Genomic DNA, 26,064 nt, shown 5'->3' on the forward strand with positions numbered 1-26,064 from the left:
CGATCGAGCTCTGGGAGAACGGAGATGATATGTATCAGCCTCTTCAGACTCAAAACAACTCAGCAGGCCATGAGTTTGCAGATGCAATACACGCTGGAAAAAGGGCTTTTTTACTGCATGTTGTTTCCACGGTGTAAGCCTTCAAATGGGCTTCACACTGGGCCTTGCCATATTTGAGCTGAGTCTTCCTCTATCTGCTCCCTCATCACCCCCCTCACCTCTGCACCTTTGCACATTACCAGCCCTCTTTCATCAGTTCCATTAAAGTCAGTGGTTTTATCTCCTGAGGTAGGGACTTTGGGGTTTTAGGTCAGGTCACTTAGGGGGGCACCACCTCTGAAACAAGCTTAATGGGGCTCCAGGGAAGAATTGCAGGAGGGTGTAGAAAGTTTTTGAATGCCAGGTATCAACCAGGGCATCAGACTCACCTAGTAAAGTAACAAGGACTTTCCCAAGTTTCCTTTTGGAATTCAAACAGCATTTTTGGAGAGCCACCCTCATTGGTTCAGTGCCCCTCACAAAAGAAAAGATGTACCCAATGGGTCAATCTTCCCCAGTGAAATACAGATAGTCCTCACCTTACAATGGTTCATTTAGTGACTGTTCGAAGTTACAACAGCACTGAAAAAGTGACCCATGACTGTTTTTCACACTCACGATCATTGTAGTGCCCCCCTGGTCATGGGATCAAAATTCAGATATTTGGCAACCGGCTCGCATTTATCACCTTTGCAGTGCCCAGGGTCGCATGATCCCATTTTGCAACCTTCTGACAACCAAAATTAATGGGGAAGTTCGATTTACTTAAAAACCGTGTAACTAATTTAACAACAGCAGTGATTCACTTAACAAACTGTGGCAAGAACAGTCATAAAATGGGTCAAAACTCACTTAACAAATATTTTACTGAACAAGAGAAATGTTGGCTCCATTGTAAGTCAAAGGCTACTTATATCTTTTTTCACTTACTTCTAAGCACTTAAGCAGTTTTTTTTTCTTTTAATAATGCATGGTTGTGTATTGTTCTTTTTTTTTTTTCCTTTTTCCGTTATCATTCTGAAAGCAATAAACATTATTTTAAAAAGTAGGGAGTTTAGATGATGCCACTGAGAAGGCCACAGAAGAGAAGGTGGCCTTTTTATACCACTCCTTCATCCCCCTCCTTTCTTTGGTAAAGTCATACTGGTCTCTGCAAGTCCTGCAAAAACTTTTAGTAGCTTGGTCTTAAAAGAAAGAAAGAAAGAGTTTACCAATGATTAATAGTCTGCACTCATGGTGGTGAATTGGTATTAGAACTCCAATGGGTTGCCAAGCCTGAAAACATCAAATGGAGCTGAATTTGCTGGCCTCCATTGGGGCATTGTGAGAGACCTGGATTTTTGACACAACCTTGTCACTGGGACTCATCAAAGGGTCGATTCTTCCATTTTTCTCGTCAGGGTGCTGTGGGCAAATTATTCTTTTTGAACCCAGTTTTCAGTTTCATTTCATCTACAGGTAAATAACAAATGGTGGGGCCTTATTTGGAAGAACGGTGTGCTGAAAATTTGGAGGGAAAAGTGAGTCATAACAGCATGCAATTGGTATGTCAAAAAAGGGAACTCTGCATAAGAAACAGGACGCTTCTATAGGCAGGTATAATGATACCTTTCTTTTATTAAACCTGATTAGAAATCAGAAAATAGTAAACTGTCCTTCGCAGTTTCACGACAAATGCTGTCAAAGCCAAAAAGTGTTCGGTTTGATTTAAAATAATGCAAAGTGCAGTGGGTAGCACAAGCCAGCTGGCTGTGGCTTAGTGAACCATATTGAAGCAAACTATGGCTTAGCTCTGTTGGAACACAAGCTACATAATCTATCTTTGGACATGCTGTTTAAAATAGCCACCAATGGGGGAAAGGGGACCAGATTGTTTTGTAGTCAGCATTGTGGCACATGCCAAATCTGCAGTATTTTTAATCGTATTGTATTCTTCATGGGGTAATTATCCTGTCTTGGACTCAGTGCAAGTTCCACTTAGCATCCTGAGATGAAGAAGTTATGACCACTCTCTAGCCAGCAATTATTCAGGTGTGCTTCAACTGTTAAACTGCCAATGTCTGGGTCTCTTGAGGAATGGAGAGATTGGAATTTAAAAGACAAAGCAAGAACAGAATAGAACAGGGTAATCCTCTAGCACAGCTGGAGTAATTTTAGAAGGTAACCAGCCATTGTCAGATTTCAGGAAAGTCAAAGTGTTTGTTTGTTTGTTTGTTTGTAAAATTTATTGACCACTCATTTTACCACAAGGTAACTCTAGGCAGCTTACAATATTAAAAAGATAAAATTATACAAAATCAAACCAAAAATAGACAAAATAAATAAAATGTTATAAAGATCCAAATACTTGGTCCTAACTAAAATAACAGAATAACAGAGTTGGAAGGGATCTTGGAGGTCTTCTATTCCAACCCCTTGCTGAAACAGGTGTTCTGACCAAGGCTTCCTCGACCGTAATTATGCACACGCTTATTTTAAAAACAAGTCTTATTTTATTGCAACGCTGGGAAATGTTTTCATTCCCAGCCAGTAATGAATCTCAAACAGTCCCTCAAGATAAGCACCCACCTTTCTTTTCTGTGAAGTATTGCCAATAACAGAAGTGTAAATTGAACAACAACAACAAAACACCGAAGTACAAAGAGCTTCAAGAATGAATCTGAACCGAACGAACAACTTTGCTTCCTGCAAAGGTTTCGTCATCTTTGCCTGTCCTTTATCCCTTATGGGAGGGATCACCTCCCAACCTTACTCCCGAGTCACCCTTTTGTTTCAGCTGCTCTCGACTTCTAGCAGCTCTGTGCACACGCACACTGGGAACAGGCTCTCCTGCATCCTCTGCCTCACTGATGCCAGACTCCGAAGGCTCTGGAGTCAGCACTCCACTCCCAGATGGTCCTGGCCCCATCTCTGCATCAGACACAGGATGCTTGTCCAAGTCCCCTCCAGACTCCTGGACTGATCCCCTTTCTTCCCCACTGTCTGATTCCACTGCCCTCTGCACCGGCTGCCGGTGAACCACCACAACAGGAGACACTATCTCTTCTTAAAAGTCTCCAGTGATGGAGCACTTCTGGAGGGAAGCCATTCCACTAATTTATTGCTCTCACTATCAAGAAATTTCTCCTCAGTTCTAGGTTGGTTCTGTCCTTGATAAGTTTCCATCCATTGCTTCTTGTCCTGCCCTCAGGTACTTTGAAGAATAGATTGACTCCCTCTTCTTTGGGGCAGACCCTCAGATATTGGAACATTGCTGTCATGTCACCCCCAGTCCTTCTTTTCATTAAATTAAACATTCCCAATTCCTGCAATCGTTCTTAATATGTTTTAGCCTCCAGCCCCCTAATCATCTTTGTTGCTCTTCTCTGCACACTTTCCAAATTTGGAGGGAGGAAGCAGGATGAGAACGGGAGAAGTGAGATTTGTTATTAATCTATCAATGACACCCAATGTGAAAATCCCCTTTGGAGCTCAAACCAACTGGCAGAGCCAAGGAAGGTCTAGAGGATTAGAGCTGATCTCACTCTGGAGGACAAGGTGTTCCAAAGGGCAGAGTAAAAGCATTTGGCTTAAGTATAAATGAAACAGAGATGAATGAGTAGAAAATTGCCTAGTTCTTTCCCAGGTGATCATCCTGGTAGAATCTGATATTTCTTGATGGTTGGAAATTTCAGCAGAGTTTTCCAGACCACACTCACAAGCCATTCCCTCAAATGTCCTCCTTTAGCATATTCTTTGGGTAATGAGAGATGTGTTTTGGGTAACAATGGAAAAATCCATTTTGACTTTGAGTATCATTTTGCTCAGTTGGGAAACCTCTGGGCCAAGTATAAAAATGAGACCAGAAAAAATAGAGCAAAAAACCCCCAAGGAACAAACTTCATCCCTTAAGCTGACCTCCCTGAAGGCAGATCATCCCAAATGGATGGAAACTAATCAAGAACATAACCCACCTAGAAATAAGGATAAAGATCTTGACAACAAGAACATTTAATCATTGGAATGGCTTCCCTTTAGAAGTTGTGGGTGCTCCATCACTGGAGGTTTTAAAGAAGAGATTGGACAACCATTTGTCCAGAATAGTATACGGTCACCTGCTTGTAGGGGGTTGGACTAGAAGACCTCCAAGGTCCCTTTCAACTCTGTTATTCTATTATGTACTTTATCCTCCCAGAATGTCTTTGTGCTTCCCCTCTTAACATGGCCATTTCATGGTTTGTAATGTTGGTGGTGCTGGTTCTTGGTTAGTCTCAAGAAAACATCTTGATAACAGATCAATCTATTAGCAAAGCATGAGATGAAGAGAAACCATCACTCCCAACAACAAGAGAAAGACATGTAGTCCTTATATACCTCATGGTTGAGATAAATTGGTACAAGCAATTGAACTGTGATTTCACTATAAATAGCCCTTGGGTTTGATTCACAGCAGTCTCTGGAATTATTTTAAAATGGCTTCTTCAGCTTTCCTATAGTAAATCAACTTATCAAAGATTTCATGTCCTTGAAAAATGTATTATTGCTTTTTCTTGCCTGGCCAGTCAACAGAAACCTGATGGGTACAAAGCTGAAGACAGGATTATATTGTGTGGCTACCCACCGATTTAATTTTGGAAGAATTGTTTTGGGTCCTATAGGAAGGTTCAGGAGCATTTTTGGAAATAAATATGGCACCGGAGGTTGATTGTTTGCTTTGAGGGAGGTCTTAAGAAATGAATTGACAGAAGATGCCAATGGTTAAAGAAATGCATGGCTTGCTTTTTCATTTCCCCAGCCTACAGCCTTCTAGAAGGTGAGAACTTCTAGAATATCCAGTTATTTGCTGTGCTGTGTAGGACTTCTGAGAGCTATAAATCCCAAACCTCTGGAAAGATGGAGATGCTTTTTGGAGAGTCCTCTGAGTAGTGCTTTCCTTAAATCAGAGGACAGGTGGCCTTTTAAAGTTACTTATCACATTTGGCAGGAGAAAAAATGGACCAAGTGATTTCTCCCAGATTCTTAAGGAGAGGAAGAAGTTCTCTGTCATTTTGGAGTGAAAACAGTGCCACTGTTGAAACTCCCTCTGACAGAAGTTCCCTTTTTCTCAAGACTGAGTGGAAAGTAAAAAGCCAGGAAAACTTTGTCTGAAATCCTTTTCTCCTTGGAAATAATGTGGAAAATCAGATTTTGTCAGAGATGGCCCTGAGTTCAAATACAGTGATGGCTCAGTGGCCCCAAAATTTTGTAGAGTTGTTTGCAAAAATGAGTCCAGCAAACGCATATTCATTCATACAATAAATGCCATTGCAAAAAACAATCCTAACCACAAAAAACTTCGCTCAAGAAGTCCATACTGCAAAGAATCTGCTCCCGTGAACTCCGCAATGAACTCAAAAGATGTCTAGACAATGGAGAGAAGGATCTCTACATTGACTACCATGCTGATTGTATGAAAAGTAAGTCACACAACTCAAAATTCCACATCCAACCCTACCTCGTCCAACCCACCATCACTCAAAACTAGGCACACGTGCCCCTAACTACCTCAATTCCAACTACAACTGGCCTTAAATGCAAGCTACTCAATGCAAGAAGCTTTGTGAATAAAATACCTGAATTTCTCCTCTTACTAAATATGGCTAAATTCGACATCATATTTGTCTGTGAAACATGGCTCAATGTATCTCTCCCTGATTCCATTACCACAGTAAGAGACTATCATGTTTACTGATCAGATTGTGAAATTCGTACAGGAAGTAATGTTGCTATCTTCTAAATTCACTACTAACATGGGCAACATCCTGCCCAATCACTTTTATCTTTCTTGGTGACTTCAATCTACCTCACATTAACTGGACCCTAAATGAATGTAAAACTGAACCCATACATGCAACCTTCTACAATGCTGTAACAAACCTGGGACTGGAACAACTAGTAACCAACAATACTAGACTTAACAACTGGCTCGATCTCATCTTCTGCAATAGTTTGAATTCAATTTATAGAATACAAATTAAAGAACCCTTTTCCAACAGTGACCACAATATGATTGACTTTTGTCTCAACATATGTCCACACAAAAATCAACACAACAATGTGATCCCCAATTATAACTTCAAAAAAGGCAACTATGATCTTATAGACAATGATCTCTCATCTCTTGATTGGCAATTTCTATTCACTGGATGCAATACTGTTGAAGACCATTACAACATATTTTTACTTGAAGTCAAAAGAATCATCAAACTATATGTACCAATAACAACTCCTAAAACCAGAAAAAAACAGATTACTCATAACAAGGAAGCTTCAATCCAAAAAGAGATCACTTTGGCAGAAAAACAAATCTGGTCACGTTGCCAACTTCAAAAGCCGATACAAAAATTTATGCCACCAGATAAAGACTGAATGCACCAATTATCACATTAAACAAGAGGAAAACTTTCTATGTACCAATTCCACCTGCTCTTTCTACAATTTTGTAAACAACAAACTAAAAGACTCAAGGTCCACCCCACCCCTGAAAGGACCTAATGGTAAAGACTGCAATGACTGCATTAAAGCCAACCTCTTTAACACATTCTTTGGCTCAGTATTTGTAAACAGCAATGGATCATGCCCATTATTTCCTAGTCGAACCACAGATAACAACAATGATCTAATACATATCGATTTTACAGAAGACAATGTTGAAAAAGCACTACGCAATCTAAAACCATCTCTATCTATTGGACCGGATGGAATATGTGACTACTTCTTAAAAAAGCTATCCACTGGCATAGCCAAACCTCTAAGCATAATCTTTGAAAAATCTTTCAGGACCAGCTTCTTGCCAAAACTATGGTCACAAGCCACAGTCATCCCCATCTTCAAAAAGGGAGACCCCAGCCTAGTTGAAAATTACAGACCAATCTCTTTATGCTGCGTCACCTGTAAAGTCATGGAATCAATTATTAACCAATCCATTAGCCGAGCCCAAAATTTACATTGTTAAGTGAGTTTTGCTCCATTTTATGACTTTTCTTATGACAGTTGTTAAGTGAATCACTGCAGTTGATAAGTTGGTAACTGGGTTGTTAAATGAGTCTGGTTTCCCCATTGACTCTGCTTGTCAGAAGATCACAAAAAGTTGATCTCATGACCTTGGGACGCAGCAAAGTTCAGAAATGTGAACTAATTGCCAAGCATCTGAATTTTGATTACCTGATCATGGGGATGCTGCAAAGATTGTAACAATGAAAAACCGTCATAAGTCACAATTTTGAATGGTCACTAAACAAACTATTGTAAGCCAAGGACTACCTATATTGCAGGAGATGACCAGGCTGAGCCTGAGGGAGGAGTCAAACATTTCATCAGTCTCAAGTCCCTTCACTACCACAAGAGCCCAGCCTACCTTCAGTTCCGTTGACTCGTGTCTACCACCAATCTGCCTTGACTGATTTTTGTTGAGAGTGTTAGCATGCAATAAACCTGTATTCCTTTGTATCACTTTGGCTCATGATTTCTTTCTATCGTTATCTCTTAATCTGAACAAAACATATAGCCCATAAATGCATCATATTAGCAATTCTAAAAATACACATATATTTCTATAATAAAAAATTATAACAGAACTCCCCCCACTTTCAGATTAAATACATAAATATCTAAATTTGATACATACATTACATACATACATACATACATACATACATACATACATACATACATACACACATACATAATCTAACAATAGACAGTGTTATATACTGAGTGCAATGAATGCCAAGACACGAGCCATACATATCCTTTGCACAATTGTGCCATATAGTTATGTCATTCTGATGTCATTGTATCCTCTAATAGATGCTACTACTAGTCAGTCACAGGAATGTGGGATTCTGGGTCAGGGCTTGGAAAATTGCTAATGCTGGCTATGAACCTTCTTCTGCTGGGTGTTGCAAAAATTAAGAACGATTGACTGGACTGTACTCTGAGAGATGTTTATAGAAATTAAACCAGAGAACTTGTGGATGCAATATACATGGTCTCTCCATGTGCATCAGATCCAGAATACATCTGGTTCCCCTTTCATAGTCTTTGAGAAGACTATAAAAGGCTGCAGATGTGAATAATGTTTGGGTGTTATTTGTGCCACTGATTTAATTTCACATCATGTTTTATCTTCATCCAATGATACAGATTTCAGAATACACATTTTACTAGGCTGGATAATTGTTGCACATTGCATGCACAATTGGCTTAATTGTACCACAATCTAGTTTGCCATAGACGTGTTCGTGTGTGTGTAGTTTTCTTTACATTTGTTGTTGTCATGTTTCATGCAATTATACTCAAGTAAGATTTAATTTTACCGGGTTTTATATATATGGGTTTTATATATACATACATACATACATACATACATACATACATACATACATACATGTGTGTGTGTGTGTGTGTGTGTGTGTTTTCTCAAGTTTTATGGTACTTACATGTGTGTGTGTATATATATATATATATATATATATATATATATATATATATATATATATATATATATATATATATATATATATATATATATATGTATATATATATATATATATGTATATATGTATATATATGTGTGTGTGTGTGTGTGTGTGTTTTCTTAAGTTTCGCTGGTATTTATATGTATGGTATTCAGCTTTGTTTGGGTATTTTCCCACGTCATTATAGTTGTGGTTGTGCTTTTAAAGTTGTAGCAACATTTTGGCAGAATCTCATCTGCCATCATCAGGCTTCTGTATAGTGTGAGTCTGTGAGTCCGGCTGTGAAAGTCTGACTCACAGACGAACACAATACAGAAGCCTGATGATGGCAGATGAGATTCTGCCAAAACGTTGCTACAACTTTAAAAGCACAACTATAATGACGTGGGAAAATACCCGAACAAAGCTGAATACCGTGTGTGTGTATGTGCGTGCGTGTGTGTGTGTATGTATGTATGTATATATTTTTGGTGTGGACAAAATTGCTGTTCTAAGGTCCCTGAAAAACCCTGTATTCTACTGCAGAACATGATTTATGCTACTTTTCAGATTGCTTTCTTATCCTTGGCAACTCAGTCTGTCTGCCTTCTGCTTTATTTCTACCCAGGATTGAATTTACCTATAAAATCCCAAAGTATGGGCCTGAGAAAGCTCTTCTCTTTGAAAGCTATGTTCATGTACTTTTTTCATAGCAAGGAGAAAATGGCAAAATAAGAAGAAAAAGCAAAGTAGGTTTTGATTTTTCAGCAATTGAAATGTTCTCTCCTCTTTAAATGGCAATTTTAAATCTTTTAAATTTATAAATCCTCTAAATAAATATATAAGTAAAATTGTACTTCCAAAACAGCTGGAAAGCAGAAAGTTTTTGAAAGGTTGATCTAAATTGCTGGAGAGAGTCCTTTGCTGGCTTTCATTTATAAGAGGAGTGGGGATTTAATTTGGGGACATTGCTTATATGTGATTTGATATTATTAATGAAGCTGTTGCTACCATTTTTAAAAAATTCACATCAGCTTTATGGGCCACTAGTCTCCCAAGCATGATGCTAAGAGAAATTTTGGAGGATGGTTCCATCTACATCCATGTTCATCTGAGTCACAATTTTGCAATTTGTGAAGGATCTGATGGAAAAGGAAAAATAATTGGTTCTGGGCAGAAGAAAAAATGCTGATGTTGAGCATACAACTGCAGGATAGATAATAAGATAGAAATATATTAGATTGACTTGAGAAAAAGCATAAATAATTTACTGCCAATCTGCACTCAGCTGGAACTTTTCCCAACATGTCACCTGTTTATTTTATTTACTTATTAGATTTTTATCCACCTTTATTATTTTATAAGTAATGCAAGACACCAAACATACCTAATACTCCTTCCTCCTCTTATTTTCCTCACCGCAACAACCTTGTGAGGTGTATTGGATGGAAAGAGAGTGACAGGCCACACAGAATACATATATTTCATTTACCATAGCTAAAAGGTGTCTCTTGTCAAGTCCAGACCAAGAACGACAGGAACAATCCAGCCAAAGTTCAGTCCCTTGTCTGCTTATACCCAATAGACAGAATCTTGCCAGACCAAACCTTTACTACTCTCACCCCAATGGCCATAATCTGAAAGGTTCTAGGGAATGGCTAAGCTAACTCTCTTTGTGTATGTTCTATCCAGCTCTGGGATGTGCTATCTCCTCCACATCACCCCAGCCTCTTGGATTGTGTTTCCTCCTTCCTGAGAAAAGCAATTTCACTGTAGTCCTACATCACATTATTAGTCTATCAGCAAGGTTCAACTAAACCATAATATGCTTGTGTATTTATAACTAAATTCTGATTTTGAAAATTGATGTGGTTTCACGCAGCCTTCTCCAACCTAGGTATTTGGCTGTGGTGTGAACCGTAACATTAAGAATTCCTAGCTCCTCATTCACTGCTGAGATTTGTATAACTTGAAGACCACATGTCTTGAGAATGGGCAGATTGGGCAGGATTTGCTGTGTTTTGTGAACCTAGCACAGTTGTGACATACTCAGTAAACCACTGTTTGGTAATCCATGGCTAAACATGATCTGTCGACTTAATAATCGTCTGCAGATCTTTCTTTTAAAACTTGCATCAATTGACTTCTAAGTCCTAGTGTGAAAGCTGGTTTTGCTAAGATCCTCAAAGAGGCTGAGAATATAGGGACCAGTGGTAACCTTTCTTCCTGCCACTTGCACCATGCAAGTGCGAGAATGATATGCAAGAACTGAATTTTTATTCCACTATAGATAGGGCTTGGATTTCAGACTTGGCAGTCCGTGGAATTCTTTCTAACTCCTTTCTCAGTTCTTACAATTAGTTTATTTATCAAAGATCTGATTCTTGAATCACTGCCTGAGCAATTTCCTGTTCTAATATCAGCTGAGAGACATTTGACAGCAAATGTTATAAGGGAGAAGATCCTTACCCCTTATGGTTCTAATTTTATAAAACACTCGTTATTATTTATATTTATATGCCTGTTTTTTTTTCTTTTTTTTTCTTGATGTTTCCACCTCTCATTTTTGTGAAGTGTGACTCACACATCTTTTATGAGGTCTCACTTTTGAAACTTTCTGGAGTGAGTCAGACAAATGGGTAGAAATAAATGCAAATCAGCATGGCTTAAATATTGTCAACTAATAATTCATATTTTTATAATTCATATTTTTATTGTCAACTAAAATTCATGTTCTAACCCCAATTATTTTGGAAATTCACCAGATGCATTTGAAGTCAGTAAGGTTCATTTCCTTTGAGAATCAGGATATGGGCATGCAATCTAGTGGTGATGCATCAGAAGCAAGAAAAATGCTAGTCCCAGTATCTTAAGGGAACCTTTATTTGTATTTTCCATGCTTCTGGGTTAGCTGAGTTGATTCGAGAAATGCACTAGTCAGTGTCTCTTTATCCTTCCAGATTATGTTCTTTTCCACACTGGAGGGTCTAGGGAAATGGAGATCTCAATAAGTCTTAAAACAATCTCCAAAGCTCTAATGAACCAGCACTCATCATTCAACAGAATTCATCTTTCAAGGATCAGGCCAAGGGTCGTTGCCAATACACTTAATATCAATTTTAAATAATCATTTGATTGATCTCACCCACCAATATCCTAGAACAGGAAATCATAGGGTGGATGGGAGCTTGATGGTCTTTTAGTTCAACCTCTTGCTCAAGACAAGAGAGCCTATGCCATCCTGATCAAATGGTTGTCTAGCAATGGAGCACATACAACTTTGGCAGGAAAGCTGTTTTATTGGTTAATTGTTTGCACTGTCATGCCTTAGTTCTAGATTGAACCTCTCTTTAACAAGCTTCCACTCATTAATTCTTGTCCTGCCCTCTGGTGCTTTGAAGAATAAGTGAACTCCCTCCTCTCTGTGACAGCTCCTCAAGTATCGGAAGACAGTGGTGTTCCACCTTTCTCTTTGATAGGCTATACATCCCTAGTTCCCTCAACCATTCATCATATTATTTAGACTCCAGACCCTTTAGCATCGTTGTTACTCTTATTGCACACTTTCTAGTCTCAGCATCTGTTTTGTATCATGGTGACCAGAACTTTGAAGTGTCGTCTCAGTTGTGTGGTATAAAGTGGTATTATCAGTTCTCATGATCTTGATGCTAACTCTCTATTGATGCAGCCTAGGAATACATTGGCTTTTTGGGCAATTGCAGCACATTGCTGGCTCATACTTGAATGATGGTCCACTAGGACACCAAGATCTCTCTCACAGACAGCAATATTGAGCCAGGTAACCCCTATTCTATACCTGTGAATTTGGCTTTTCCTGCCTATGTGCAGGACCTTAATTTATCACTGTTGACCTGTGACTTGTTGGATATCTAAAACTTGGAAGATAGTGAGAGTTTATCTTGCAAAAAGAAATCTTCAAAGTAATGTTCAAAAATTGATCTTGGAGAAATGATAAAAGATAGAAAATGACCAACACGGATTAGCTTGGATCTTTCTTTTAGAGCATTGACAGAGATAAAATGTGAAATACTCAAATTTAAATGTTATCAAGTTGGGTTCCATTCTTGATAAATTTTGAACAAATGCTCATCATTTCAACTTGTCTTCAACAATAACTTATAGTTTTTCCAAGGATGTTCCAGTGATCTTCATCTTCCCTATCTGCCTCCCCTTTCTGCTTCTATCAATCTTGCCAAGGATAGTTATCAATCATCTCACATCTCATGTCCAAGCGATGTGAGATTCTGCTTATTGATTGTTACCTCAAGAGAGCAGCCAGTTTTGATTTGCTTCAGAATTGATTGACCAGTTCTTCTTGCAGTCCATGGTGCTCCTAGGAACCATCCCTAAATCCATAATTCAAAGGAACTTATTTTTTTCTCTTGCTCTTTCCCTGTGTCAAACTTTTACAGATACGATATCACTGTGAAGATCATTGCTTTAAGTATTTTTGTCTTTGTTGTCATAGAAATATCCTTATCCTTCATGATTGTGTCTACATTTATCAGTGCCCTAAGAGTAATCTCCTTTTTTCTTCTCCATCAAACTGTCCACTTTTAGTTATTTTTGTGCACATGAAAACAAAGCAACTAATCACCTTTTCTCCACTGTCAACTCTAAATTCACTAATCAAGTGACTGATACTACCTTTGTTTTCTACTATATAATACCGGTATTAATACAGATGTATTTATTTATTTATTTGACTTCTATAGTCGCCAATCTCAGGAAATGACTCCGGGCAGCTTATAACAGATGTTCCACTTTCCAGTTTGCTTTCATAATGTAGTAGTAGTAGTTTATTCATTGATTAATTTTCTGAGCTTAGCAATAAAATAAGGTAAGGTAAAATAAATTGCACACATATTTTAATTCTGTAATAAAGTAGGTAGCATGAAATAGAATGGTAATACATATGTGGTAACACAAGAAGAAAGTAATCAGATAAATGAATCTTCCTTATCCCAATTTGTTCAATGTATCCAGTTCTTAGGATCACTACCTTAGTTATAAACTTAGCAGTCCTCATACAATATGTACATTTGATCCCAGGAAGAAATATGACAATCTGTAGATCAGATCCCCAGTGGGCTTTCCAATAGCAATGATAAATATTTAAGCTTAATGGGGGCATATAATAGTTGAATAAGATATGAAAAATCTTTTCAATGATTGGGGTATCACATATGCAGGTTCTTTCATAATATGGCAAGTGGTAGAAGCATCCATACTTAACTGTGGAACCCAACAACTCAAATCTTTCTCTAGAATAGGCCCTTCTTAAAATTTCTGTCAAACTCCGTGACAGTTATTTTTCAGGTTGAAAAATAGTTTTATTCTTAGCCAACCAACCTGGGGATCTATTTTTAGCCAATAATTCCATGTCGGTTTGAACACTAATATCTAGGACTCTCTGTTTAAAAATTTCCCTTGCCTGGGTGGCCCTTGAGAATAGACGCTGGATAGAAAATCCATGTTGGAAAGTTGGCTGACCCAGCAGTTGGGTTGGGCCATACTTACAATATCTATTCTGTTAAGTATATCTTAGGAAGTCTATAAGATCCTCAAATTGATCTTTTACCAGTATGTGAACACTTTAATTATAAAATGACGATTAAAGGAATGGATATCTGTTTCTGCTCTGACTGTAGAGGCAGATGTGTTCCTGTCATTCCCAGTATTCATCCTAAAAAATGGGTCTGAACTTATTCAAGTGAAATAGCTTTATTAAGGGCCCAAAATTCTGTACCATAGGTCAGCATTGAGACTATTTTTGCCCTGAATGCTTTTGATATAGGGGTGCTTTCATCACGGTCTTATAATTTCATGTATTTATTTTCACAATTATTAAACTGTCCCAAGCTTTCCATTCTAAATTGTAAATTGTAAAACAACTACAGCCATAGACCAACATAAATGGATGTCCAGTCACCATCAAGTCAGATGAAATGTCCTCTTAAAAATGCATGCAATCTCTCTTCCTTTTGGTTCACAAATCATTACTGTTTTCATCTTTCAAATTGTTAAATAAGGTGATGCTGGTCTTCTATTTAGTTTTCACTTGTCATATTTTCCAGTCCTGCTGTTTCTAAAATATTTACACTGTATAAGTGAAATGATACAACCTTGCCATTATTTTCTCCTGTTTTGAATACTCGGTTTCTCCAAATTTACTGCTAAGGGTCTCATTCATTATAAAACTTCCTCAATTATTTTGACACACCTAAACTCAGGTTAGGAAAACATAGTTGCAACACCCACATAAGACAAAGAAATAATTGCTGGGCTTTTACAAAGTACCCAACCTATTTGCGTCTCCTTTTGCATAACGTGCAAACTCAACCAATGGACTAAATTATATACAGCAATGTTAGATTAAGGGATTAGAACTAATTTAAACTTTTCAGTGTGAGGCGGTGCATGGATGTTTATAAAAAATAATTCATAATGAATATTCCATTTGCAGTCCTGAATTAAGATTCCAAGGGATTTTGATAGGCTGGAACGCAGCTCAAACCAACACATGGGAAGTCAAGTAAGATAAATGAAGGTCTTGCAACTCTGGTATAGATATAGATGGGAGAGATCAGAGTTGGCAGCAGAAAATGCAAAGAAGATTCAACTGCTTCAGTGGAGAAGCTGAGTATAAGGCAGCAGTGTGATGCATCTATTAAAAAAAATAGAAAAGAAAAAAAATTAGGTTGCATTAAAAGTGATATAGCATCCAGTACTTTGGAAACTTATGTTTTACAAGAAACGTAGAAGCCAAATATTTTAAACCTGGAAAAGTGGAAGTTCGGGAGAGACCTCCTCTTGGCAGAAGATGAAGCAACATTGTTATTTTTTTTTAGTGGAAATGTCAGTCACGCGGATTTGGACTGAATATTAAAAGAAGCTTCCCAACCGAGGAATTTTTTCAACAGTGAAATAGCCTGCCAGGAGAGCTGGCAGGGCTATGAGATGGACAGGCACTTGCCAGCTATACTGCAGTTTCATCCTTCATTGAAGATCCTGCAATGTGCAAGGGGCTGGACTAAATCACCTCCAAGGCCCCATTATGATTTAATGAGGCATCTTTATTGGCTCCTACCTAGAGTAGCAGAAGCAGACAGCAGTTTTTGCACAGCTTCAGTGAGGAGAGGCTACACCATCCTCACCAGCTGCTGCAAACTGCTTCATAAAAAGTATTTACTCCCCCACCCTCTATTTTTGTCAACCTTTCATCTTGTCTTTTGGGTACTAGTGCTGTTCAAAAATAGACTGCAGGCCAGACTTATGCAAGATGCACCAGGTCCTTTGACCACATTCAGTTAACAGCCATTTCTTTTGAGCTGCCAGGCCTCTAAGGGAGGCCAAATGGTACCATCTGGTATACTGGAAGGGCTGCTTTTTCAATGCTATTGGTTTTAGATTTGCATCCCTTTGGATTTGGGGCTATAAGAGGATTCCAGGTTTCTGGCTAGTGGGAAGATCAGGTCTTGCCACCAAGCATGACTAACTATGGGGAGGTGGTCTCAACAGCTGTCAGAACTTCATCCACCTTCTCTGGATTCAGAAGTTAGCAAGGTCTTGAGGATGAGTAGAGGGATTGTCAAAGCTCTAAGCTAAACAGAGAAGAACCTTGGAAGAAGGCAGTGCCAACCGTTTCACAATATTGCTGAGAAAATTATGGTTATTACCAGAAGTCAACATGGGTTTGTTTTTAAGAACTGGCAGAGGTAATATAAAGGAGTCCAGATTAAGGAAATATCCTGACAGGTAAAGGGAGAGAGACATCATGAGTTAGGCAGGGAAAGCAACCTATGGAATGATATCCTTACAATCAGACCAGATAGTTGCTACATGTTGTTCTTCAAAAGTTTACTTTTCCACTTCCTTGGCCTAAGGCTGATTTTCATCATAAAAATAATGTTGGCATTCAGCCTACCTACTTCACCTAATCCACCATCTCTTATTTATATCTAGGTTAAGTAAGATTCAAGGTCCTCACTGGATAGTTTTATATTTATAAAATCAAGAATAAAATGGAATCTTACTGGGAAAAAATGATCAACTCAGGCTTTATGTGGAAGCCTAAGAGCTGGACAATGTTGATGAGAATGAATCAATGAAAGTGATGAAGAAGCTAGAATGGGAAAGGATAATGGATTTTGATTATAGCTGATGATGCTGTATTCCTATTTGTTTGGAACAGTGAGGCCAAATCTAACCAACATAGTTCACCAATATGCCGACAGCGCCTTCTCTAAGATACCTTCTTCCAATATGATGATGGTGATGATGATGAAGAAGAAGATGATGATGCTTTCCAGGCCTTAATTTATCTTCTAGAACCGGTTGCAAAAGATTTCTCCCAGTCCCAGCACATTTTCCCCTCTGCTTGTCTTTCCCTCCTTCCAGATAACACAGGAAAAGGAAGAATTGAGGACACCCAAGATAAGTAACAGCTTTTGGAGACCACAGATTGGAAGACTCTACAAGCAGAGAAGACACCACCTAGAACTGATCTTAGCAGGCTTATAAAAAAGAAAAAAACCCAACCAACCAACTCCCTGAAAGCCAAAAGTCTTTTCAAGATTTCTCCCCCAGTTTCAAAGACTCTTCCAGACTCGCCTCCTTTTCAGATACTTTCCTATGATGAAGTGGCATCAAGGCTTGCTTTTCTTCTTTGCCCTGTACTTGTTAAGTAGTCATGAAGACTTAGATAAATGCATGAGAGAATCCATGTGTAGCTCTGGACTAGGAACTGAAGTGTCATCTTGTGCTTTGTTGCTAACTTCATCTGAAACAACTTGTTCCATTAAATTTGCTTCTTCTGCCAGCAAAAACAGCAGCCATGCAGTTAAGTGTCACAGAGTTGAATAAGTGACTCTTCTTCGAATAGAGCTGCTGTCCACAACAGCTTATTGCTCCATACATTTTTGGTCTGCGGAGGAGCAAAAAAGGATATTAAATTTGACCCTGTAGTCTCATTGCTGGATCTTTGTTCCTGAGCAATGTATTCATTCCCCAATATTATTTTTTTTTAAAAAATGTTAAAGTTTATTATATTTTAAAATACAAACAACGTTTTAAAACATTAGAAAGAAAAGAAGAAAGGAAGAGGGAGAAAGAGGGGAAGAAAAGAGAAAGAACAAGGAAAGGAAGAGGGAGGGAGGGAGGAAGGAAGGAAATAAAGTACTGACTTCCAGTTTTTTTCAGTGCAATAGAATACAAAAAAAGTTTCAATCTACAACATGACTGTCAGACTTGCGGTGTCTCTTGCCATCACGTGATGTATCACAACATTTTTCCCTTTGCAGAGCTGGGGTGGGCGTGGCTTGTGCATGATGCATCCGGCCCATGGGCTGCCAGTTTGACATCCCTGATCATACCTTTCTATAACAACTAAAATCACTGTAATCATCAAAACCTAAAAAAAAATTTAGGTTTTTTTTTTCATTTTTTAATTAAAAACAGAAATTGTTGTGGTTAGCCGGCAGCAGGTGCGGACAGCTGAGGAGAGCGAGGACTCAGATGAGGGGCCAGGACCATTAGGGAGTGGACTGCTGCCTTTGGAGATCGTGGGGGCTGGCAGCAGCGATGAGGAGGTTCCTGAGGAGCCTGTGACAAGTGCACGTGCGCACAGGATTGCTCGCAGGAAAGAGCAGCTACAACAGCACAGGCAACGTGGGAGTAAGGCTGCAAGATAATGGCCCCTCCTTCAAGAAGATAAAAGGCAGCTGTTCTTTGTAGGAAGCAAAGATGTTTTGTAACTCAGCCTTGTGGACATTACAGTTGGTATTTGAAGACTCTTGTGTCGTAAACTATTTCTTATCTGTTGTTTTTGGCAGTCTTGCAAAAAGTTGGCAAGGCTCTTTCTTGTCGGAACTAATTAGTTGGAAGCAGCCTTTTATCTGTGAAGAAACAGGATTCTTAGCTGAAACATGAAAAGGTTGTGCTACTACCTTTGTCTTGTGTTTGCTCTTTTGGAACCAGGGTTGGGTCAGAACAAAAATGGCTTCCAATTGGAAACAAAACTAGAAATTTTTTGTCTTTTAATTAACATAGTCAATTTTGTTGTCTCTGCCAGCTCCATCACTTCACTATCACCGTCCATTGTGGAAATTAATGTACCTTCCCATCTTTGTGCATATAATTTTTTGCTGCTGTTAACATATATATTAAGTTAATTTTCATTCAGGTTTGTACATCAAACCTAAGAGGAAAAAATTAGGGGTTCATTTTTATATCTAAAAATATTCTGAATTAATGTAAAAATCTGATCCCAATTTTTCTTTGCTTTGTCATAAGTCCAACAGAGATGATAGACAGAACCCTCAATGGGAAAACATGTGGACAAATGGATTTAAATGCACACTGAATTACTCTCATGCCCCAACCTTGTTATAATTCAGGATTTTCCTTCTTACAGCATTGGCTACTATTGATAGGACCTACTAGTGAGGAAATGCACAATGTTTTGCTTTGGACTATCACTAGATGTGGCTAGGAGAAGAATGAGAGGTGCAGTTAACATTTCCGTATTAATATCTTGCCCTGCATACCTGGGCAAAAATCAAAGAAGTAAGAATTACACAGAATGCATTAAAGTAACTTTAATGTTTGGTTGAGATAAATACAGTATGTTTGTGTTTTTTGTATTTAAGCACTTGCAACCATACATTTTAGCAATATACTTCTAAAATTACAGGAATCAAATTGGTTCAATACATCCTCTGTAATATTAAGCTGCTATTTGTCAGTGTGTTCTTTTGTATCTTCCTTGCAGCCATTGCAAACAATGCAACTTGTTTTGTTAAAACTTCATCTCCATCAGACAACCAAAAAATAGATTTTTTTCCCTTCTAAACTAGAGTAACAAGGGCCTAATTAATCTAGCTCTAAATTCCTGATAAAGTTTACTATGAAATAAGTAATAGTCAGCTCTTCCACTTGTAAGTGATTACAAATGCATAAAAGGTGTGTAGTTCATAATCCTTTGTAACTTCGATCCAGATAGGCTGTTGGCAATACAGAATCCTAGAACCAAATTCTAAGGAATCCTCTGTCTCCTTTATAAGGAGTTAAGTCCATTAAGGCAGAGAATCTCTTTTGAATCCTTTGAAATGCCTCTTGGCAGATTTCTTCCCACTTGGGCCGAGCAGCCATTTATGAGATAAGCCGTCAATTGTATTGTCTGCTGTTCTCTGTTCTTTCTTCTGTTCCTTTTCAGCTTTCCTGTAATCTCTCATCATCAACTGCTTATTTTATTCGGTAGATGCTTTCAGTTTTGAAGTCTAAGCAAGCACCTCATTTTATCTATCAGTCTTCATCATAAAACTCATCAAGCGCTTGTCTGAAAAATCTTTTCCTGGGAAAGATTCCCCACCACCACCAAAAGGGCCAAGAAGAACATAGTTATGTTCATAGATATATTGTGTAGAGAAGGGGTGGCAGAGGTGGAGTCAAAAGAGGAAGCAGCATAGAGGAGTCTCTATATAGCAGCAACCTGGTCAGATCCGGACGGCAAAATTGAAGTTCATACACCTTAAAACTGCTGAGGTTGAGAAACACTATCATAAACCATGGTGTACATGGATTGAAAAAATCTGGTTTACATTATGTTGGTCACAGGATTTTCCTGCCTATTTTTCACCCCTTTCCTTCTCATGGTGCATGATGTGGTTATTGGTAGGAACCTGCTGAGTTGCATTGTTCTTCTTTAAAAGAAAAATACATTGTAGAACTGACACAGTTGCTCATCTAGTCATCCTATTGTTCATTCAGCTCAAGTTAAGTTTGAGAAGAAGCTTCATGAGGGATGTGGGAGCTAGAGGGGATGGAGATGATGGTGGTTAGAACTGAAAGAGGACATCTTGAATTCCCACCCTTACTCAATTCTTCATGAAAGGACTTTTCCTTGTGCTTTTCCTTTGTGACAGTGGAAGGCCAATGGCTGGACTGGGGATCTTGGAGCCGGTGCTCAGTGACATGTTCCAATGGGACTCAGCAACGGACCCGTAAATGCAGTGTCTTGGCTCATGGCTTGGCAGAGTGCAAAGGAGCTCATGCTGATGCCAGAGAGTGTTACAATCCAGAATGTTCAGGTAAGGGAGCCATCTTTATTCATTGCCTTCAAAAAACTAGGCAAAGGTCTGTGATAAACCCAACACAATGGTAGATGGATGTGACCAGTTTGGATATGTATATCCCCCACCCCACCCCATGCAGTGCAGCAAGATTGAAGAAGCATGAATTACAGACTGCAGAAAGGTATCAATAATGATTTTTTGTTTTTAATTCTGTTGTGTCTAATTCTTGGAGAAGGGTCTAGAATAACTCACCATGGCCAACTTTCCATGGCCATCACACCAAAGTTGACTCATTCCAGCTGGCTCACCATGGTCCCTAGCTGTGGAACAATTCTACGCAGGATAACTCAAGAGAGAGACAAGTGAATTGCAGTGGAGCTTCTCTTGATTTAGGTTTCCCTTGTTAGAAGTCCTCAAGGCTGGGATGAGCCAGAGCATGGAGATACTTGTCCCTCTTGTCCCTCTCTTGAGTTATCTCACATTGAATTGTCCAGGGGCAAGTTGGCCATGGCAAGTTGTCCTGCAGCAAGTCTGTTGGGATGAGTCAGCCATAGCGAGTTGTCCCATTCCACTTGGAGGCTGCCTGCAGTTTTCTGGGCAAGATTTTCAGAAGGGGTTTGCCATTGCCTGCTTTCTAGGACTGAGAGAAACTGACTAGCCAAGGGGGCTTCATGCCTATGGTAGGATTAGAAGTCATGATCTCCTAGTTTCTAGCCTGATACGTCACTGTGATACCAAACTGGTTCTCATGTCTGATGCTAGTCTTGGATAAGTACAGCACCTTGGAAACTGCAAGAGGACTTTTTCAGCCCTCATTTAGAGTGAGAACATTGAGATGGAATTTCTTTCAATGGTTTGAAAAGTTTCTTCATATCTGGGCCAACTTGCTTCTTATGAGATAAATTGCCAATGGACTGTTGATGTTTAGTCTCCCTTCTCTTCCTTTCTTCATCTCTTCCTAGTTTCTCACAGTAGAAATCATTCATCAATTTGTGGGAAAACCTGTTATTCAGGAAATGTCACCAGGCATAAACATTCAAGTGTTTAAAGCAGACACCTCATGGTTTGTCCCATGTCAAAACAGCCATCAGCACTTATTTGGGTAGACTTAGACTTAGATTAACTTTATTGTCACTTTAAATGTACACTAATCAGCATACATTAAAATGAAATTTCATTGCATACAGCTCTCAAAGGGTCACTATGTCCAATATACACTACATAAACATGACAAAATAAATAAATAAATACAAAATTATGCATATACCCACATATATGAGCCTCTGTGGCGCAGTGGTTAGAGTGCAGTACTGCAAGCAACTTCTATTGCAGCCAGCTGCCTACAATTTGGCAGTTCAAATCCCATCAGGCTCCAGGTTGACTCAGCCTTCCATCTTTCCAAGGTTGGAATTTCAGATGTATACATGTACATGGCAAGCAAAACTAATCTTGTGACTTTACCAGATGGAGGGCCTAAGGAACAAAATCTGTTACAGAATCTGGTAGTCCTGCTAGAAATACTTTAAAACCCCTTCCCAGAGGGGAGCAAGGTGCATAGTAGAATGTCCATGCCATTAATATAGCAAGTTGGCAAACGCTGACAGTATGAAACCAGTGTACAGGAGGGAGGTTCCCTGGGGAAGATGCAAACGTGTCAAAAGCTGGAAGATGTCAGATGTGCCCGTTGAGATCACACATACACAAAAGGGATGGGGCTTTGATTGAACAGCATGTTGAATATTTTGACCCACCCCTTCCTTCTAAGACTAAGCATCTGATAAATATTTGATTTCCATTTCCTGGACCTGTTGCTCTTTAACTACAAGTTTACCATTTCTTCTTCACTGCCTGAGGTGATCTATATCTCTTGGAAAAGTCTGAGGTTGCTGAGTTCAACAAATAATTTTTGAACAGCTCGTCCCCACTGTCTCATTGATCTCGAGAACTTGATGAGGAAAATGAATTCTTCAGTCAAGCAAAAGCAGGGATTTATTTAGGGTTTTGTTTTTTGTTTTTAAAAAAATGCTACCAAGCTTATTTGCCAGCTTGGCCTGCGGATATTTTTTAAAACAAACAAACAAAGCAACTGAGATGAAACAGCAGAAAAAGAGATAGCATTTAGCTAGTATTTTAAATTCACCGATGAGAGATGAATAGAATTTCTTTTTATTTGTTTCACTTTTATCAAGCATTTAATTTAATGAGCTCAGGGTGAGCATGGCACCAGTTTTATTCTCACAACAACAACATGTATGAGATAGGTTAGTGTGACGGAAAAAAAGAATGGTTGGCCCAAAGACATCCATCTGGTGGTTGAGTTTAGACCAATGATATGCAAAGTATCAAATCTGAATTCTTTGACATGCAAAACCGCCTTGTTCTGACCTCAGAATAGTTGCTTCAGTGGGAAAAAAAAATCTCTTTGTGATTTAAAACAAATTCATTTGATTAGTGTGGAGGTGTTTTGTGATAGAAATAAAACTGGCTCCTAAGTGGGGTTGTCCATTTTGAGAGATTTTTTTTTAAAAAAATTGAAACTCTTACCGATGCACTCAGAATAACTTTCATGCTCAATCTAAGATGTTTCAAATTCAAGATGCTTTGCACCAGAGGTGGTTTTCAGCAGGTTCTGACCAGTTCTGGAGAACTGGTAGGGGAAATTTTGAGTAGTTTGGAGAACCGGCAAATACCCCCTCTGAGGGGCCCCGCCCCCATCTCTTCTCTGCTTCCCATCGAGTCCCAGCTGATCGGCTGGGTCTTCTTTGGTTGCCCTGCACAGGAGAACAGAGCTGGAAAGCAGGTTAGTGGGGTGGGGAGGGAAGGGGGATTTTGCAGTAACCTTCCCCTGCCATGCCCACCAAGCCACACCCACAGAACTGGTAGTAAAAAAAAATTAAATCTCACCACTGCTTTGCACTCTCCACTCAGCGCTATCAAAGTCCAACAGTTACCAATAGACAAATATATGTTATATATACATGTATAGATATTATTTGAGGGGCATGATGGCTAAGTGTTTAAAGATGCTGAGCTTGTTGGGAAGCTGACATCCTGGGTTTGAGACCCAAGCTACGTGCAATGAGGTGAGCTCCCATTCTATGTCCCAGCTCCTGCCCGCCTAGCAGTTTGAAAGCATGCAAATGTGAGTAGATGAATAGGTGCCACTTTGGTGGGAAGGTAACAGCATTCCGTGTGCCTGTGGCATATATTCATGCTAGCCACAAGACCTCTTAAATTTTCTTTGGTCAGCACTGGCTCCCTCGGCCAAGAAATGGAGATGAACATCATGCCCTGGAATTGGACATGATTGACAGGGAAACCTTTGCTTTTTCAATATTATTTGAGGTCAACCTATGAACTCAATCGAGCCCAAAATTTCTGTTGCTAAGTGAGATAGTTGTTAAGTGAGTTTTGTCCCATTTTATGAACTTTCTTGCCACAGTTGTTGGGTGATTCACTGCAGCTGCTAAGTCAATATGGCTTCCCCATTGACTTTGCTTGTCAGAAGGTCACAATAGGTGATCACATGATCCCAGGATACTGCATTCATCATAAATATGAGTCAATTCCAAGCATCTTAATTTTGGATCATGCCACCATGGGGGTGCTACAACAGTTGTAAGTGTGAAAAAATGGTCATGAGTCACTTTTTTCAGGGCCATTGTAACTTCAAACAGTCACTAAATGAACTGTTATAAGTTGAGGACGACCTGTATTATATTAAACAGAAGCCATCTTTGCTGAATGCCACATCTGAAGGCAGAATAGTTGCCCAGTGAGACAGATTTCAACTCTGCCGTGAAATGTTTTCATGACTGAAACCCAGCCATGCTTTGATCCTTGGAAGTCTTCTGCCAAGGAGTGGCCATGATGTGGGACCTGAAGTCTTCCTTGCTGCATTAGGAATACCTGGAGAATTACTGCTCACCTAGATGGTAGCCAAATGAGAAGAAGGTGGTCTTCAAGGACCTCATAATCCTGACTCCTTTCCTTGACCCAAACAATACAACTCTCAGCTTTTAAGAACCCAATTATTTATCCATTTATTGGAATTGGTCAAACCAAAATGAGAACAAGAATAAGAGAATGAAAATACAATGAGAAGAATGATAGGCATGTTAGTGCACTTATGCACGCCCCCTCTCCTGACCTTTTGAGTGTGAAGTAAGGCCCACGGAAGTCAATTTGTGACTGAAACTGTGAAAATTTGTAGGTGAGACAACTGAATCAGGTAGGGCATTCCAGACTTTTGACAACACTATTACAGAAATCATATTTTTTACAGTCAAGTTTAGAATGATTTACATGGAGTTTTATAGGGGTTGTTCGTATATGTATTATTGCGATTAAAATAGAAAAAGTCATTTACAGGTAAACCATTACTACGTATGATTTTTTTATGCAATACCTTTCTAGTTATAAATTGTGTCCCAGAATCTTGGGTTGATACTATCCAAATCCTGGGCTACAGGCATGGTTAACATCCTCCCGTCTTCTGCCAATCAGTTTGTAGCAACAGCTCTTCTTTGTAAAATCACAGCTCCTAATGCAGCAGGTTTGAAGATGACAGCCATCAGGCAGTAGTGGCAGATGCCCTTGGGTTGCTTCTGCCTCCCTTCTCCCCATCTTTCCTCAGAATCAAGTTTCATTTGCCAGTTTTTACTAAGAGTAACAGCTGGGTCTGGAGTTGGTCAGAGAGCATTTTAGTTAGTATTCCTTAGATCAGTATTTCTCAATCACCACCACTTTAATAGTTGTGGACTTCAACTCCCAGAATTTCCCAACCAGCACAATTGGCTGGGGAATTCTGGGAGTTGAAGTCCACAACTATTAAAGTGGTGGAGGAACAAGGCTTAAAGTGGTGGAGGAACACTGCTTTAGTTCTTTCTCTCTGATGCTAAGCCAGTGTTTGACTACAGCGATTCATCTTTTTTGAGATTATTTAGTATGTTTATGTAGGCTCTCCTTAATTCTGCAAGATAAATCATTGTGTCTTCCTATTTCCAGTTAACTGGTTGCCTTGTTTTTTTTCTCAGATTATACCTCTGAAATAAGACTAGAATCCAGCTATCTAAAGTTTTGACTTTGGCTGGGTATGGAGTTGCTCTGTGGGAAGTTTATCATAATTACAGAACATTAATAGAAAGACTGTCTGCAAGCCAAAAGTCAAGAAGTAGAATATCTTATCCAAAGGAGCTTATATGGAATTAGTCTGGGAAAAGGAAGGGATATTTTCAGATATTGCAGAAGAAGAAAAGATGACTATTCCTTTTGTATCTTCTAAATAGATAGCAACCTCTTCACCCTTCCAGTCAAGAAACTCTTAGAAAAAAAAATCAAAGGCACAAGGAAATTTTATCTTAATATGCTCAGTAGTAAATGAGAGCTAAAGTGCATATATCCAGTTACCAAGATTCAGTAACCAAATTCCCTTTTCCTTGAAAGAAACCCAC

The 26,064-nt window shown here is 39.0% G+C and overlaps 1 protein-coding gene across 6 annotated transcripts in view; it reads left to right on the plus strand.

Moving 5' to 3' along the window:
* The window catches only part of ADGRB2 (adhesion G protein-coupled receptor B2), a 260,012-nt gene that overhangs the window by 133,764 nt on the left and 100,184 nt on the right, over window positions 1-26,064 (plus strand). For all 6 annotated transcript variants that reach the window (XM_087970495.1, XM_087970489.1, XM_087970494.1 and 3 more), the window contains exon 5: window positions 20,462-20,626. In XM_087970495.1, coding sequence (XP_087826621.1) covers window positions 20,462-20,626 — 165 coding nt within the window. The remainder of the gene's footprint in view (window positions 1-20,461; window positions 20,627-26,064) is intronic.

Source organism: Notechis scutatus, chromosome 8, assembly GCF_049901735.1.
Source record: "Notechis scutatus isolate UNSWTSFEM ecotype Mainland chromosome 8, rNotScu1.2, whole genome shotgun sequence".
NCBI classification, from domain to species: Eukaryota; Metazoa; Chordata; class Lepidosauria; order Squamata; family Elapidae; genus Notechis; species Notechis scutatus.